A 19,154-nucleotide genomic window follows, 5' to 3' on the forward strand; every position below is an offset into this window, starting at 1 on the left:
ATACAGGGCCTTGGTGAGTATTGTGTGCAGTTTTGGTCTCCTAGTCTGAGGAATGACATTCTTGCTATTGAGAGAATCCAGTGAAGGTTCACCAAACTGATTCCCGGGATGGCAGGACTGACATATGAGGAAAGACTGGATCGACTGGGCTTGCATTCACTGGAATTTAGAAAAATGAGGGAGCAATCTCATAGAAACATTTAAGATCCTGATGAAACTGGACAGGCTAGATGTGGGAAGAATGTTCCCGATGCTGGGGAAATCCAGAACAAGGGGTCACAGTCTAACAATAAGGGGTAAGCCATTCAGGTCTGAGATGAGGAAGAATTTCTTCAGAGTTGTGAACCTGTGGAATTCTCTCCCACAGGAAGCTGTTGGAGCCAATTAATTAGATGTATTCAAGAGAGAGCGGCTAAAGTGATTAAGAGGGTATGGGGAGAGGGTGGAACTGGGATACTGAGATTGCACCATCAGCCATGATCATATTGAATGATGATGCAGGCTCAAAGGGCCAAATGGCCCTCCTCCTGTACCTATTTTCTATGTTTCCTCGAAGCCAGTATTGAATTATCGACTAAATTTATTTGTACTTCTACTTTGCTTGTAAAACTAAATGATTGAGTTCAAAGATTTGTCTAGTACTTTTTTCTTCATATAAAATTAAAGAACTGTAGATGCTGGAGGAACCCAGCTGATTTAATAGCATCTATGGAGAGAAACAGTTAATGGTTCATGTCCAATAAGACTCTTTTCCAAAATAAAGGGTACTAGAAAATGTTTTTATGTTGTTAACTAAGGGGGAGGAGGACCAAATGCAGCAGATGGTAAGGGTGCCTAAAGCAAAAGACAAATGGAGTGCTAATGATAGTATTGACTCAGAATAAGTGTTTATGGTAGATGTGAATAGTAGAAATAGGTTACCACCACTGACCAATGCAAACAAGACACTGAAGGGGTGGTAGGGAGTAATCAAAATGGAGGACAGTGTTCATGCTCTGAAGTTGTTGATCTTATTGAGGCTTGTAAAGTGCCGAAACAAAGAATGAGGTGCTGCTCTTCCAGCATGCACTGGGCTTTGCTGAAGTTATTGTTTTTGAGACTGGGAGTTGTAGGATGTTTGAAAAGAAAATGAATGCAATTTTCTTTCAAGGTCCATATCGGTTTAGTCATCAATTTACCACTAGTAAATTTGATATAAACTGCAAAGTGCTGCCATTCAAGATAGAATATGTGAAAACTAGTAGAAAAATACTGTAGACTAAAATTACCAAAGAAAATTGGAGAAACCCAATGGAACTTTGACAGAACCTTTGGGTTACAAGCTTGCAGATAAGAATTGGGGCTGCAAGGTGGCTCAGTGGTTAACTCTGCTGCCTCACAGCGCCAGGCACCCGGGTTCGATTCAAGCCTCAGGCAACTGTCTGTGTGGAGTTTGCATGTTCTCCCCATGTCTGTGCGGGTTTCCTCCGGGTGCCCTGGTTTCCTCCCACAGTCCAAAGATGTGCAGGTCAAGTGAATTGGCCATGCTAAAATTGCCCATAGTGTTAGGTGTATTAGTCAGGGGTAAATGTAGGGTAGGGGACTCGGTCTGGGTGGGTCTCAGAGGGTCGGTGTGACTTGTTGGGCCGAAGGGCCTGTTTCCATACTGTAGGGAATCTAATCTAAAAATTGAAATTGTACACTCAAGAAAAACCATCAAAATTAATTCACACTTCTGTGGCAATGGAAATATAGAAAACATCTTAGAATCCAACTGACAATGAATCAATCAGTCTTTGTGTATTGCTGGAACAGACAGATACTTGAAACACAAAAATAACATATTTTCCTCAATGGGATGACTGCAATGTTCAGTCGCATGTGAGGAAAACTAATGGAACAGGAAACACTCAGATTTTGCCAAGTGTCTGAAAAGCTGGGGCTATGTGATACTTGTTGACAACAAAGCACCAGAAGTAAAATATTTGATATTCAGACTCCTTACCAAAGTCTTGGGTGAGGGTTTTCTTCAATGAACGCACAGGCATCTTCAATTCCAACAGTTTCTATAAGGCTTCGGCTATCACGTAGAGAACGAATTTCAAAATTAATGATGTAGTCCTTGTTGGGCTGGCTTGGCTCCTAAGAGAAAAATCAATAGAGACCACCTTTACTAAAGTAAGTCCACAGAATAAATGATCAACAACATCTTTCTCATAAATTGATAAGTGACAAGTTCCTGCAAAATGTTGCTGGGACAGTGGTTCAGTGGTTAGCACTGCTACCTCACTGCTCAGGGATCCAGGTTCAATTCCAACCTTGGGTGACTGTGTCGAGTTTGCATTTTGTCGCTGTGTCTGCGTGGGTTTCCGATGGGTGCTCCAGTTTCCTCCCACAATCCAAAGATGGTCCTTTGACCCAAGGCAACCTGGGCTCAGCCAGCATTGGCCACATCCCATTAAATAGAACATGTTAAATAATAAAATATTTTTTAAATGCTGGGCTGTGACATTGTCACTGGGTCTGATGACTAGAGTTTTAGAATTGTTACCATATTCACAAACAGCCTCCATGATTCCTCATGAATATTGGGGTTGAGTGTTTAAAAACAGTTGGACCAATTACACAGAGGCACTTCAAAACAGCAAATAGTTTCTTCATGGATAAGCAGTAGAAAATAAGTAATTAAATTAGGAAAAAGTGCATATGATTAATGATCTTTGCCAACATTAACTGTACAAATAGTCTTCCAATGATTTACATTTTATATATGATGAATACTGCATTAAACCATTACCTTCAAAATTTCATCCAAAAGTACAGATTTGATTTCCAAATTTTCAAAACTGCATATATACCCAGATGTTTGAATTGGTTCCTATAAAAATAATTGAACAGTCTAGTATTAAATTCACCAAGAAGAAAATCTGCTGTTGCACAAAATTAGTTTCAATATCTTACTTACCTAATGAATGGTGCTCAACACTATCTTTGTTACAAATGAATGGAAGTACAAACTCCAAAAATACATCATGTTCCAAAACAGACCAAGAAAAATTTACAGCTAAAAAAACACAACATGTGGCAAATACCATAAAACTAAAACATATGTCAGGCTTTCCGAATAAACCTGTATTCAAATAGTACAAGCAAACATTCTAGCTAGCAGGGAGTCTGCCAAACTATACTTTTGTGATTGTTTTTTCTTATAAAACCCCTTAAGCTCCTAGTTTATTATGAGTGCCATTACCAATAATTTGATTTGACGAAGTGGAACTGAGAACGAGTAGCAGCATCAGCCCCTTTAACATTACATACAGATGGGGCCTTTAGATGTTGTCAGGAAAGAGATGTTGTTTGGAAGAAGAATTAACCAACATACAGGCCACTGCCTAATTTGATTAGACATTAAAAATCAGAGCTCAAGATTGGAAAGTAGTTACAATTGTCATTCCTTCTGGGACACCCTTATTTACTATTTTACAAACCTATCACCTATATTTTTTATCCTTTGACCATTCACCTATTAATTTAAAGCTGTATAATGCTCACACTACAGACCAGGGCCACAAATAGTGGGCGGAATGTTCTGTTATGGAGTAGCAGTACGGCAAATCTTTTGGTGGGATGGAGCAAGAAATGTCCCCGGCACCATATTTTAAAGACAACCAGCCAAACATTTATGCCCTGCAGGCCAGGAGCATCATTTGGGTTGTTGGAGATGATGCCTACAGCTAGACATTATGGGCTAATAGCATTCCGTGGCCAACTTGGGTCTGCTAACTAGACAGACTTTCATCCATGGCCACATGCATCTACTCTGGAAAGCCTCTGTGATGCATGGCAATTACAGCCCTGTCTTTCTCCTTTGGTCAATTGCTAGGGCAACTTTGACAATCATCACCCAATGTCAATGATAGTATGGCAAGGTGAAAGCTCCCCAAAAAGGACAAAGCAGTAGCTACTCGCTCGAATGCTCAACAAGTACAATGTCTTGTCTGCTACATACAATCAGAAGGCAGGCAGATGGGATTCAATTAGAATGGCATCATGGTCGCCACAGACAGGTTGCGTCAAAAGACCTGTTGCTGTGTTGTAACATTCTATGATCTATAAAGCACATAGAGTCATAGAGATGTACAGCATGGAAAGAGACTCTTCGATACAACTTGTCCATGCCGAGCAGATATCCTAAATATATCTAGTCCCATTTGCCAGCACTTTGGCCCATATCCCTCTAAACCCTTACTAATCATATACCCATTCAAATACCTTTTAAATGTTGTAATTGTACCAGCCTCCACCACTTCCTCTGACAGCTCATTCCAAACATGCACCTCCCTCTGCATGAAAGAATTACCCCTTAGGTACCTTTTATATCTTTCCCTTCTCAGCTTAAACCTATGGCCTGTAGTTCTGGACTCCCCCGACCCCGGGGAAAAGGCCTTGACTATTTACCCTATCCCCTCATGATTTTATAAGACCATAAGACATAGGAGTGGAAGTAAGGCCATTCGGCCCATCGAGTCCACTCCGCATTCAATCATGGCTGATGGGCATTTCAACTCCACTTACTCGCATTCTCCCCGTAGCCCTTAATTCCTTGCGACATCAAGAATTTATCAATCTCTGCCTTGAAGACATTTAGCGTCCCGGCCTCCAGTGCACTCCGCGGCAATGAATTCCGCAGGCCCACCACTCTCTGGCTGAAGAAATGTCTCCGCATTTCTGTTCTGAATTTACCCCCTCTAATTCTAAGGCTGTGTCCACAGGTCCTAGTCTCCTCGCCTAACGGAAACAATTTCTTAGCGTCCACCCTTTCCAAGCCATGTATTATCTTGTAAGTTTCTATTAGATTTCCCCTTAATCTTCTAAACTCCAATGAATACAATTACAGGATCCTCAGCCATTCCTCGTATGTTAGACCTACCATTCCAGGGATCATCCATGTGAATCTCCGCTGGACACGCTCCAGTGCCAGTATGTCCTTCCTGAGGTGTAGGGACCAGAAATGGACACAGTACTCCAGATGGAGCCTAACCAGAGCTTTGTAAAGTCTCAGTAGCACAACGGTGCTTTTATATTCCAACCCTCTTGAGATTAATGACAACATTGCATTCGCTTTCCTAATCACGGACTCAACCTGCATATTTACCTTTAGAGAATCCTCGACTAGCACTCCCAGATCCCTTTGTACTTTGGCTTTATGAATTTTCTCACCGTTTAGAAAGTAGTCCATGCTTGTATTCTTTTTTCCAAAGTGCAAGACCTCGCATTTGCTCACATTGAATTCCATCAGCCATTTCCTGGACCACTCTCCCAAACTGTCTAGATCCTTCTGCAGCCTCCCCACTTTCTCAGTACTGCATGCCTGTCCACCTAACTTCGTATCATCGGCAAACTTCGCTAGAATGCCCCCAGTCCCTTCATCCAGATCATTAATATATAATGTGAACAGCTGCGGCCCCAACACTGAACCCTGCGGGACACCGCTTGTCACCGGCTCCCATTCTGAAAAAGAACCTTTTATCCCAACTCTCTGCCTTCTGTCAGACAGCCAATCCTCAATCCATACCAGTAGCTCACCTCGAACACCATGGACCCTCACCTTGCTCAGCAGCCTCCCGTGTGGCACCTTATCAAAGGCCTTTTGGAAGTCTAGATAGACCACATCACTGGGTTTCCCTGGTCTAACCTACTTGTCACCTCTTCAAAGAATTCCAACAGGTTTGTCAGGCACGACCTCCCCTTACTAAATCCATGCTGACTTGTTCTAATCCGACCCTGCTCTTCCAAAAATTTAGAAACCTCATCCTTAATGATGGATTCTAGAATTTTACCAACAACCAAGGTTAGGCTAATTGGTCTATAATTTTCCATCTTTTGTCTTGATCCTTTCTTGAACAAGGGGGTTACAACAGTGATTTTCAATCATCTGGGACTTTCTCTGACTCCAGTGACTTTTGAAAGATCTCAACCAACGCCTCCGCTATTTCCTCTGCCACCTCCCTCAGAACTCTAGGATGTAGCCCATCGGGGCCAGGAGATTTATCAATTTTAAGACCTTTTAGCTTTTCTAGCACTTTCTCTTTTGTAATGGCAACCATACTCAACTCAGCCCCTGACTCCCTTTAATTGTTGGGATATTACTCATGTCTTCCACTGTGAAGACTGATGCAAAGTACTTATTAAGTTCTCCAGCTATTTCCTTATCTCCCATCACTAGGCTTCCAGCATCAGTTTGAAGTGGCCCAATGTCTACTTTTGCCTGTCGTTTGTTTCTTATGCATTGAAAGAAACTTTTACTATCATTTCTAATATTACTGGCTAGCTTACCTTCATATTTGATCCTCTCCTTCCCTATTTCTCTCTTTGTTATCCTCTGTTTGTTTTTCTTTTTGTTATAGAGGTCTTATAAACCTCTATAAGATCACCCCTCAGCCTCCAACGCGCCAGGGAAAATAGCCCCAACCTATTAAGCCTCTCCCTGTAGATCAAACCCTCCAACTTTGGCAACATTCTTGTAAATCTTTTCTGAACCATTTCAAGTTTCACAACATCCTTCCTATAACAGAGAGACTAGAATTGCATGCAGTTTTCCAAAAGTGGCCTAACCAATGTCCTATACAGCCACAACATAGCCTCCCAACTCCTGTACTCAATGCACTGACCAATAGAGGCAAGCATACCAAACACCTTCTTCACTATCCTATCTACTTGCAATTCCACTTTCATATTGCTTGCTTATGGAGAATTTAATTGGAAATGGGAATTTAATTCCGACCAGCTGGTGTTTTTAGTGACCATGTATGAGATGCAAGTGCACACAAAAAGACTTCTTGACATTTGCCATGAGGAAGCTTGATCAGACTTCAGAAGCTCCAAGAGCTTAACTGAAAACCCACACTTCTGCAGTCTGATCTTTAGCCTCTCATGCAATAACTTCTCCCCTACCCACTTTGCTTCTCACTCACAGGTGTACCACAAGATTCTGCATGCTATTTCCAGGTGAGGTAGAAGTTTGTGTTCTTCCAAATATACATATTTACTGCTGATTCTTCTAAAGGGGAACTTTCCTTGTCCTGAATACTTTCTCCACAAATTTGATTCCAGGTTCCATAACACTCACCATTCCAGTTTTCCATTCCATAACCACTCTGACACATCTGTGTTTAGCCATCTGGACCTTCTCAAAGTTTAACAGACACCTGGAACAGCTTGAGGAGGTTTCAGTCCTCAGGACTAAATATGGCTTTAAATTAAATATTCTCTGCAGCATTAAGGCTGGCAGTGTAGAATTGAATGTGCTAGTCTTTCCAGAGATGGGAGCATTGGTGTGGGGAGGAGTATTATGAAGTTACAAAGATGATGTGCATTGCTTATGGTGTGGCATCTCAGATAAAGAGTCAGGAAAGGGGTCTTGGGCATAGTGGTCATGGCTCTACCTTAGAAGGCCAGGTTCAAGTCCCATTTGCCACAAAGTTTTTTTATTCATTCACAGGATGAGAGCATCACTGACTAGGCCAGCATTTATTGCCTATCCCTAATTGCCCAGAGGACAGTTGAGAGTCAACCATATTGCTGTGGGTCTGAAGTCACATATAGGCCAGACCCAGGTAAGGATGATGGTTTTTTTAAACAATTGACAATGGTTTCATGGTCATCATGAGACTCTTATTTCCATATTTTTTAATTGATCTCAAATTCCACCATCTGCCACAGTGGGATTCAATCCTAGATCCTCAGAACATACCTGGGTCTCTGGATTTACAGTCTAGTGATAATACCACTAGGCCATAAATGAAAAGCTTGATTTATAAAATCTGTAAAGGCAGTTAGCAAAGGAGTCTTATAGCCTAGCTCAGAACGTCCATGTTCAAATCACAGCTACCACAGATGTGTGTCACAACATTCTGAACAGGGTGGTAAGATTTTATATACAGTACGTAAAGACAGTCATGTTTTATACTTCACCACCTGGTTTGGAGCTATTTAGCATGGGGGGAAAGGAAAGTATTGCAGTTTTAGATGGATAATTCTGAACCCTTTGTGTAAACCTGATTTTGCTTCCCTCAAGATTCTTAGCTGCCATGGCATGCTGGTTTATAAAAGCTTTTCATTCTCCAATTTCTGTTTGTCTCATCTCATGTTCCCTCAGATATTCCCATGTACTTCACATCTTTTTAAAATATTATTGATCTGTAATAATTTAGGTTTAACAGGGTTTTAACGCAACCTGAAAATATGAACGTTTCCATTGTTTACTCACATGCTGCCTCAGCTAATGATTGTTTCCAACATTTTCTGTTTCTATTTCTTGAAATATCACATAAGTTTAAGTTCAAGAAATATACATAACAATATGTTCAAAATCTCACCTCAGGATCCAAGTTTCGAAACACATACATTCTGGTCTTCTCCATCATAGCAAACAAATCTGGGTTGTCATTTGCCCACTTCATATCCCACACATCTTTACGCTCAAATTTTAGCTGTTCGCCCACTACTTGCTGCCCTGTACTGTCCACTGTTCTTGTCTCAAGGTCAAAAAATGTCAGAACACCTGCAATATCAATGATGGCAAGGCGGCTAGACAACAACAGAAAGAGTTACATCATTAGTATTTCCACTGAATTTAGTTCAATGTCTCCATATTCCTTACTATAAATGTCTTAAGTGATTCTAAAAAAAATTGTGTGCAGAAAGTAAAACACTGAGAATGATATAAACCTTAAATAAAATAGATGATGCTGGAAATACTCAATAATGCAGCAACTGCAGATTATATAAGGAAACTTTTTGTTTGCAAAAACAAAATCAGTAATTACTTTGTTTCTAACTAATGGACTGATTTTAAGATTTATGTCTTGCAGCTCCACGTATATGGTGGATATCTGTGGAGATAGAAACAGAGGGTTGACTTTCACATTTTCTTTGAATAAATGCAAGCTGTGTCAAGATTTTTGAAGGGAATTTCAGTGTCAGGCCCAGCAAGATTTCTCGCATCATTACTTCTACACCTACTTCACTCCTTTGGTGTCTCTCACATTCACCTAACCCCATCTTACCGCACATCATTCCCAGAACAATTCACCATTCATTGCCACATCTATCGAAAGACCTCTCACAATCTTTAAAAGGCTGCTACCCACCTGGATAAGGTTGGCATGCTAGTCTTGCCCCTCACTGACAACATAATAGCACAGAAGCCACAAACCATGATGCTCATGGTCAAATGGCTGACACTTCCTTGCACATTTTTTCACCCTCATCATTGTTTAACTACCAGGCCTTACAATTTAACTATTATTAACCTCACTCAATCTAAACAGCCTCTCTAAGTTACAACTATCTGCCGCCAATTGCCCACTTGAGATCCAGCTCCTGTCATTGTCCAGTAGGGGAATATCACATACAAACAAGCAATCCAACAATTCCGAACATACAACCAGCAAAAGCAAACACAGACAAACCAAAAGAAGCTGAAGTTCGCCCCCACAATGCCAAATGTCAACAAAATGTTGGCATAATGACAAATGACTATTTTACACTTCATGTTAGTCTTCTGTATGCAGCTCTCATCTACTGGACCCCAGTGTCAATCAGGTTCTATCTAGCTAGTAATGGCCAACATAGCTGAGCTCCGACATGCACAGAAACAAATTTTCACCAGCTCAATGTCCTCATCCTTGTCCCCTGAAATGCTGCCATTCCTCTGGTTCCTCAGCATTTATCACATCACCTTGTTACCTGCTTCAGTTGTGCGGCAGATGCTCCAACATGCTCTGTTCAGACTATAGTGGAGGGTCCCCCAGTCTGTTTCAAACAGTGGAATTGCATTTTCAGAAGCCCCAACATCTCCATCCACTGATCACACCATCTCAGATCCACATCAAATTTGAAACTTATCGTTGAATTCATTAGAGTCTATCCTCATACTTACATGATGAAGTGATGTTCCTCTCATCCCATAGCACCCTTAGAAGTTCCACAAGTGAGGGGACAGCTTGACCAACATTTGTCTCCTGTTAAGTCATTCGCTTAACTTATGAGCCATTCAGATAGCAATGTGTGATTTGCAAGAGCAATGATATGGTATATATATATATACTGCTTTTGACCAGCGTTTGACACCTAAGTACATTTACATGACACAAGTTGCAAGTGGACAGATACACGATTGCAAATGAACTATAGCTGGAGTTTGCAAAGGTATATCTTGGGGTTTTGCCCCTGCAATTTTCTAGCATCCAGCTGACATGGATCCCTTACTTTTATCTATTCTGCCCACCTGAGGACTACCCAATCATCTTCCAGTTGCATTTCACCTCTTTCACATTTAGAGAATGGCAAGTGATGTCAGGGAATGCAGCTCATGGTGAACATCATCAGTATTGGGCTCCATTTGGTTGCTAGGTCCAGGGTTCCACAACCACCCACAAAACTTTACCTCACTTGACACCAACAGTCCATTTCCAGCCATCCCCTCCATGTGGAGGAACTTCGCTTCCAACTGTACTCTCTGCTCCTGAACCCTGATATTTCATCTTAATGAGCCCTACTGCTACAGTGGCCATGGTTAGAGTCACAGGCACAATAATATCCTCCTGTAGCCTATCATGCTTTCCAATGCCAATCTGCAAGCTTCCTAGAAACCTGGAATTGCTCTCAATCACTGTCATCATTCCAACCTCTACAATTGCCTTTGCTGTTTCACCCCACCAAGCCTCAAGACCACTACCTCTTTTGGCAGTAATTCCCCCCACCTGCTGCCTCTAAAGGCCCCCTTGCACCTTCTTCATGAATAACAGACTACTAGGACAGTATTCATCAAAGACATCTGAACAACTTCAGTATAGTTCCTAGACATGACTGACCAGACCCGAAGAAGGGTTACACCCAGAATGTCGACTTCTTCACTCCTGATGCTGCCAGGCTTGCTGTGTTCTTCCAGCCTCCTGCCTGTCTACTTTGGATTTCAGCATCTGCAGTTTATTTGTCTCAGACCTCTATATTTGCAGCTCCCTGACTGACAATTTTTTAAAATGTATTTATTTGTGGGATGTGGGCATTGCTGGCCGGCCAGCATTTATTGCCTGCCCCTAGTCATCCTTGAGAAGGTGATGGTGAGCTGCTTTCTTGAACTGCTGCAGTCACCTGCTGTGGGTTAACCCACAATGCCATTAGGGAGGGTATTCCAGGATTTTGACCCACCGACGGTGAAGAAACAGCGATATAATTCCAAGTCAGGATGGTGAGTGGCTTGGAGGGGAACTTGAACATGGGGGTGTTCCCATGTATCTGCTGCCTTTGTCCTTCTCGACGTAAGTGGTCGTGGGTTTTGAAGGTATGCATTTCCCCGACTGCAGATGCAGGCCCTACAAGACTGACTGTTGCCCACTCCCCAGAATGTAGTCAAACAGCTCGCCTGAACATTAGCATCCCAACTGTCAACGAATGCGGAAAAGCCCCTGGCTTGTGTCCACGCAATCAAGGGTTACGGGAAAAGGGCAGACAAGGGGACGTGAGAAATGTCAGATCAGCTATGATTCTACTGGTCAGCAGAATAAGCTTGAAGGGCCAAACAGCATACTCCTGTTTTTATTTCTCATAGTTTTACCAGGATCCCTGACCAATTGTGTTCCCTCCCCTCCCCACTGATTACAGAGAAGACAAATCCCCACTTGGTTACTTGGTTGATCATGTAGTGTGTTGTTGCACAGGCAGTTGGAAGCTTGCGGGGACAGGAACACTCATTACAAACTTTAAATAGTAACTCTTTCTCTCCTCAGATGCTGCAGACTTGCTGAAATTTTCCAGAATTTTCTGTTCATATTTCAGACTTGCCCCAGTCTTTTGTTTTTAAACCATAATCTCTTTTATCATTTAATTTATTCTGTTGGCCACTTTGTAACAGACTTTCTCTTGTTATTTTCTTGCCTTTGCACTTGCTTAAAAAAAACATTAGATTTCTGACTTCTTCCAGTTCTGAAAAATGGTTATCAAACAGAAATGTTACTTTTCTTTGTCGCTGCAAAGTTACTGCATGTCCACCATTATTTGCTCAAATTTTTAAAGTACTTTTTCAAGTTCAAGTAATGGCCATAAGCAGTTTCCAGTTTCTATTAAAATAAATGATTATCACTGGATATTCCATGAAAGGACTGCCACAAACACTATGTAGGACAAACAGGAAGAAAGTTAGCCACCAGGATACACGAACACCAGCTAGCCACAAAAAGACACGACCCTCCCTCCTTCGTAGCCCTACACACGGAGGAAAAAAAACCACCATTCTGACTGGGACAACACATCTATCCTGGGACAGGCTAAGCAAAGGCATGCTAGAGAATTCCTAGAGGCCTGGCACTCCAACCACAACGCCATAAACAAACACATAGATCTAGATACCATCTATCAACCCCTCAGAAAACAAACAGGAAATGACATCACCACAAACTCCAGGAACCCCATTCAGGACAAACATATAAACAGAAAGCAGGAGACAACAGCTTCATTTCACTTGGAGGTCGCCACTGATGATGTTACCTAGCCAGGTAATGAAACATCTGGATATCAAACCTACAGCTCAGCAAGCAAACCCACACCCTAAATCACTGGATATTTTTCTAGCATTCATAAAATTGCCATTATATCCAATGAAGTCCATTTAAATGAATAACTAATGAAAAAATGAAACAGGGAAATAAAATTCTTATGTCTCAATCTCTGTTTTACCTTCGCCAATGATAGCTGTCCCAGTTAAATTATTTGTTAAATAAATGAACATCTAAATCAATATATGGGGATTTTGACATTTAAGACTTCTTCGTCGATATTTTATTCTTTTCCAAACCATGTGTTTAACGTTTTTTAATATGGACTTTTACAGTGGTGTGAAAATTACACAGGAATTAATTTAGTGATTTCAGTCTTTAAAACCTCTGTGGGTGTTTGGACTTAGGTATTTCTGGAAAATGTGACAAGTGTTTATGTTTAGATGTGCCAACAACCTTATTAAATACTAATACAATACTATAGTGGCCATGCTCTTGTTTTGTGAGCTGTATTAAAAAAGATTTGTTGTGCTACGTTGTATTTGCTTTTGTAATGAAGTAAAGGACAAAATATTACTTTCAGCTATTCTTGACAACTGGGTGACCACATTTAGGGTGCTGGAACTAGAATCGAGTTTACAACATATTAACTTCTTGCCAAACCTGCAAGAATAGTTCAAATGGATGAATGGAAACATCAACTGAATTCGTAAAATTATTTGATAAACCCATTACTTATTTTTGCATTGTTATGACCCAAAGTAAGTTGTATTCTTCCAGATTTCACCCAGTAGGTTTGAAGGAGTGAGGAATTCCCACACAAGAAACAGAAAGATATGTGGATGCTGGAAATAAGAAACAAAAACAGAAACTGCTGGAAAAGCTCAACAGATCTGTGGAGGAAAAGCAGAGTTAATGTTCAGGTCCAGTGACCCTCCTTCAGAATCAAGAAATTCCCATGGAGCTGCTGGATAATTAGATGCTGTTTAAATCAAGTATTCTGGCTTTAAAGTTTACAAGTCTATTCCTTGAGCTACCAACAACTTACCAAGATATTTTGAGGTGAGTGCATATCAAGAAATGCTTCTTCAGTGAAACTGACAGGCTTGGAAGCCACTAAACTGTGAAACTGAAGAGCAGCAGCCATTGCCAAATTAAAGGCTACTGCTCACAGTACTCCTCAGAGAGTATACAGTGCTTAACTAATAGATGGCAATTTCTTTGAAGATTCTTCACCAGTCTTGCATTTCAGTCATCTTTAGCTACACTTCCTAACTGGTAGATCTCACCTTGGTATGAAAAAAGATTATGCAGCTCAACCTTGAACATTTCATGAAGAACAAGAAGAGCACCAACAACAATACACAATAAATAGTAGCTGTTTAAGCGACAACAGTATCGGCTGCCATTTCCTCACTCACGACCTCTTTGCTGGGCACAGGGGATTAAGATAAACATCCAGCCCCAAGAAGAAGAACACCCATTCCTCCCCAACACAGAGAATTAGCTTCCACAACATTGATGAGCACCAAAGGCTCAGGAAGCTGATATTTTGATGGCAGATCATTCCCGAGATCTGCAGCCTCCAGAGTAAGACCTCAGTTGAAATGATTTGATTCCCTACCTGTTTGAAGGCAAGGTACTCATCAAACACAGCACATGTCTCACATGCCTCCAACACTACCTGACTCCAATTTTAAAGGGGCCAGTACAGGCAACAAGTAACCCCTCACCTTTGGGTCTATTCAGGCCCTTAAATGGACAATGAATTGCTCCCACCCTTATCACACATTATATACAACTGAAGAAGACCCACACCACATGTAGAGCTGAAAAATGTGTTGCTGGAAAAGCGCAGCAGGTCAGGTAGCATCAAAGGAGCAGGAGAATCAATGTTTCGGGCATAAGCCCTTCTTCAGGAAACCACATGTAGCTGATGGCGACTTTTATCGCACAGGCTGGTGTTGGACAAGGGGTCAACATCATTTGTAGGTTCTACTGCATATAACCCCCCACCCCACCCCACCACTGCCCCCCCACCACCACCCGGCTGTGCAATGGCAGCATTACATATGATGATCTACAACCAAGTAGGATGCAATGTGTAACAACTTACAGGAAAAGACTTTAAAAAATCAATTCCATTATTTCTTTATGAAAAAGACTCACCTGGAATTACAATTCAGTGATAATTGGTAACTTCTGTAGTTGAACAAATACTTTTGTAACAGACTAATATTTGGTAAACTATATTTCTGAATTTTCCCTGATTCACGACCCTGCAAAATACAAAGCATTGTAACTAATTGTGCGCACATAACTGGTCAAAAAATTGTAGAAGCATTTTCTCTTCACTATTCTAACTATCAGGCCTGGTATTATGAATTATATTTCCTAAACACAATCTTGCTACCAATCTTCTCACCCAGCCACAGAACCAGAAAAGCTGGACAGCTGCAGGATGTTTGTTTATTTCTACAATTTAAATAATCAGACAAGAGGTGCATTTAATGAAAACACATAAAACAAAATCAAATTTTGATCAGCTCTTCTTCAGTGCTCAAGTATCAAGTATCCTTCACTTATTGCTAGAGTTAGACTAAGCCGCACTCTGTTCGAGTACATTAAGGTACTGGATTAGTAAATGAAATCTTCCAAAGTGATTCTCGGTAACATTGTAAAATGATGTATGATACAATGGAACATGAGGAGATATTAATTAATTCAAATTACAAAAGGTTGGTCAAACAGGTAGGTTTTATGAAGTGTCTTAATGGAGAAAAGGTAAGACAGCAGAGAGAGATGTAGGAAGGGACTTCCAGTTCAAGGGCCGCGAATGCTGGAATAATTATAATTGGGAATGTGACAGGCTAGAATTAGAGAATATATAATTAGAATTAAAGGCATATCCCAGAGTGTTGCAGGGCTGGAGGAGCTTAGAGAGATAGACAGGAGCAAGACTATGAAGGGATTTTAAAACAAGGATGAGATCAAAATGCCCATTTTGACATCATTGTAGATCAGTGAGCACAAAGCTAATAGGAAATAGAGCTTATGGTGAGTCAAGATATTTGCAGCTAAGCTTTAGATGACCATTAGCGTACAGAGGGGATTGGGTTGGAATAGTTGAAGTCCAAAAAGCATGAATGAGGGTTTCAGCAGCAGGTTAATTGAGACAGTGTGAAATTGGGTGAAGTCACAGAGGTGGAAATAGGCAGAAGCTGCATGAGATAAGACTACATCATTGTAAGACATTTGATACAATAACCATCTAGTGTTAGCAGATAAGTTAAGGATCTTGTCTTAGATATTCGCTTGGGTACAACACATGGCGTTATTTCAATAAGTAGATGTAGCATTTCACACTTATGGTTCTGTACATCCTATTTAATATCAAACCAAAGGCCAGCATGACTCCAGTTAGCTCAACTTGATATTTCTGCCTTTTTTACATGCATTTCTTCAATCTCTTTAAAGGTAGACTGACTAAACACTTAAACAAACATTTAAACAAACCTACCTAAGAAGCATTGAACTGTTTTATTTAGTAGCAAGTGAACTGTAACACTTTTATCTCTAAATCAGAAGTTGTATCCCACTCCAGTCTTGAGTCCAACAAGTTTCCACTCTAGTGCAGCAGCTAAACTACAAGTGACTACAAATTAAAAGCAGATAATTGACTGCACAGAGCATTGGGAAATCTGGATGTTATGAAAACAGTAGCATAAATTTACATCTCTTTTTCAAACATACAGATGAGATTTACTTTATTCAATCAGCACAACTATCTGTCACAATGACCAGACTTCAGTTCTCCACACCAGTAATTAATCTTGATTTGAACAAAATAACTTTTAACTTTGGTATTCCAACGCTGTTGTAAAATTTTCTTGATCTCACTGCCTCTGTATATCCCGGCCTCCTTTATTAATCTTCCTCTTATTCAGTGTTAAAAGTGTAGCAGATAGTTTGAGGTGTTCTTCATTTGCCAAGACATCTCAAAAATCTGTTTCTTCAAGGATACAAGCTTAAGCCATTGATTTTTTTAACTGGCCATCAAATTCCACATTATCCTTTAAAAAAGAACTTGTGTAGATCCATAAGACAATTTCTGTGAAAGAATTGTACAAGATCTCAAAAACACAGCAATAGTGCCAACCTAAATAGGAATCCCACCTTGCGCATGATGTGAGATTCCAGCAAGTAATAATATAAAAAGGTTAACAGACTAAAATGTTGTGATTTCTATGCAAGGCCAGAGAGGACAGGAAATTGTGTGTGTGAAAGTCACCTTATTTTCCAAAAATGAAGACAACCCCACATGTAGAGAATCTCACTTAATTTAGCATCCTGCACACACTAATTAGATGTTAATCTAGCAGGATTTGGCATGCAGACGGTGAGTCTTGTGATGGGCAAAAAAACATACATCTGCCATGATAAATCTGAAGTTGCTGGAAGGATTCTGCCCATTTCAAGCTCGGTAAAAATATGTTGGCTTGCCATATCACTGGTAGGCACCAAGTTGAAAACTTAAAACATCACCAAAATTGAGCCAGACCTACTGGAACGTTGTGAGCTGGGTACATATCTCAATGCTGTTAAACAAAAATCTAACGTAGCATCAATCATAGCATGCTGACTCCCCATTTAGTTAAGCAGAGCAGCCTACCTACTAGGCGAAAGTGAGGACTGCAGATGCTGGAGATCACAGTCAAGATTAGAGTGGTGCTGGAAAAGCATAGCAGGTCAGGCAGCATTTGAGGAGCAGGAAAATCAACATTTCAGGCAAAAGCATTTCCTGATGAAGGGCTTTTGCCCGAAACGTCGATTTTCCTTTTCCTTCAATGCTGCCTGACCTGCTGTGCTTTTCCAGCACCATCCTACCTACTGGTCAAACTCATATCATGCTGAGTTTAGCACTTGGCAAGTGAGGCTTTGAGGTAATCTGTAATGAGACCCTGAAACAGTGGAAGACCATAATTTACTTGACTCATTTATCACTTTTAAATGCTGTCAGTTTGTTTTCTATACCATATTCCCTGGTGTGCCATTCTCCTTCTCCCTCAGCAGCAAAAGGCTGCAACTCCCTGTTAATAAAAACTGTGCTTTTAAAAGGACGAACGCCAGGAACACATGGTTTCTTCACAATGCTACTCACACCCTGGTATTGTGCAGAGGATGCCAGCATTGTAGTGTCATCAATATGGCCATGCTACTGCCAGCATAATCTCCTTTCCTTTTGTACTGAGCCACATAGCTCCAGCCAGAAATGTATGTGTTCATCCTACTGGTCATATTGGAGTTTCAGCAGGTTTGTTAGCTCCTGAGAAATAGGATTCAACCATCCAAATGCCTCATCTAACAACTCAGTTATGAAGCTAGTGAACATGAAAATATATTAGTAAAGTAAAAAAAGTGTTTTAAAGCAAAATATTTATTAAAACCATCTTATATTAAACAGGTACTTGTAAATTAAATGGAAAATGGTCTTACCACAATCAATATTTTGTCAGAAGCAGTGATACAGCAGATAGCATCCTTTGTTGTCTACGGGAAAACAAATACAAGAGTACAAAATTAGGCTTGAATCCCAATGTTGTCCCATTCTAAATTAAACATTACATAAAAATTCAACAAGAACAGTTAATGTCATGTCTTCAATCCAATGCTTTCCCCATCCCCAATATACAGAATTATCTCAGAGTCAGATGATTTCTAATACAAGATTGAACAAAATTAATCCGTGTGTTAGAGAGCAGGCGCAATCAATTTCAGCAAAGTACTATTCCCAGCCAATTAAATGGCTCCCTCACATGCCAGCCCACTTTCATAAAGTACAGATGCATTCACTCACCTTGACCATTTGACTAAGGTCATCAAATCTTTAACAGAATGACTGCCAGGATCAGGAAGCCAGACTCAATACAAATTACCTTGTCAAATATTCCAATTCTCTCTGAGGCTCAGTCTTGAAAGCTTCCTGCCTCCCAGTGATAGAAACTTGATGTTCTTCCTGACTTTACTTCTTCAGTGTGTCCAGTTCAGTGCCACTAAAAGGAGAAGGAGCCACGAACATTCCCCCTTCAACACCACTGGAAAAAAGCTTGCAACTCCTTCTTTATAGGAAAATGTCTTTCAAAAAGGAAGGCATGGTTTCTTCACAACACTACTCACCCCTGCAGTGTGCAGAGGATGCTGGCAGTGGAATGGAGTCAATGTGGCCTTTGCCCATCAGGGAAATATTTGAGTTGTGTGTATTGTATATATAGATAGATATATAAAAGCTGGCAATAATATTGGGCAAGTCAGATTCCCAAAGTGAAATCTGTTGTGATAGCCCCTAAGTTTGACCTTAGCTATTTGTTTACCATAGTGCGCTTAACATATTCATGAGAGACTACCAATGTAATTTTAACAAAGAACAAAATTTATTACACACAAAGAAAATAGAACAAGCTATGTTATGATGCTCAATAACTGTCTGAAAACGTCTCACTACAAAAATGTTAATACTGCACAGTGGCACATTACATCACAATGCTCTGCCAGGCCACTTTGTGTACAAGGACATCACCTCCCAATACCTCAGGACATGATCTATGAGCAGTGACAACT

At 40.6% G+C, this 19,154-nt stretch overlaps 1 protein-coding gene across 2 annotated transcripts in view; it reads right to left on the bottom strand.

Annotated features, from left to right (window-relative positions):
* wdr35 (WD repeat domain 35) overlaps positions 1-19,154 on the bottom strand; it is a 115,020-nt gene that overhangs the window by 49,187 nt on the left and 46,679 nt on the right. For both annotated transcript variants that reach the window (XM_043676517.2, XM_043676508.2), the window contains 5 exons: positions 18,033-18,086; positions 14,706-14,815; positions 8,358-8,568; positions 2,777-2,857; positions 1,985-2,121 (listed from right to left, as the gene is read on the bottom strand). In XM_043676517.2, coding sequence (XP_043532452.1) covers positions 1,985-2,121; positions 2,777-2,857; positions 8,358-8,568; positions 14,706-14,815; positions 18,033-18,086 — 593 coding nt within the window. The remainder of the gene's footprint in view (positions 1-1,984; positions 2,122-2,776; positions 2,858-8,357; positions 8,569-14,705; positions 14,816-18,032; positions 18,087-19,154) is intronic.

This window comes from Chiloscyllium plagiosum, unplaced genomic scaffold (genome assembly GCF_037043375.1).
Source record: "Chiloscyllium plagiosum isolate Xiang-an unplaced genomic scaffold, Cpla_swu_hap1 HiC_scaffold_3, whole genome shotgun sequence".
NCBI lineage: Eukaryota > Metazoa > Chordata > Chondrichthyes > Orectolobiformes > Hemiscylliidae > Chiloscyllium > Chiloscyllium plagiosum.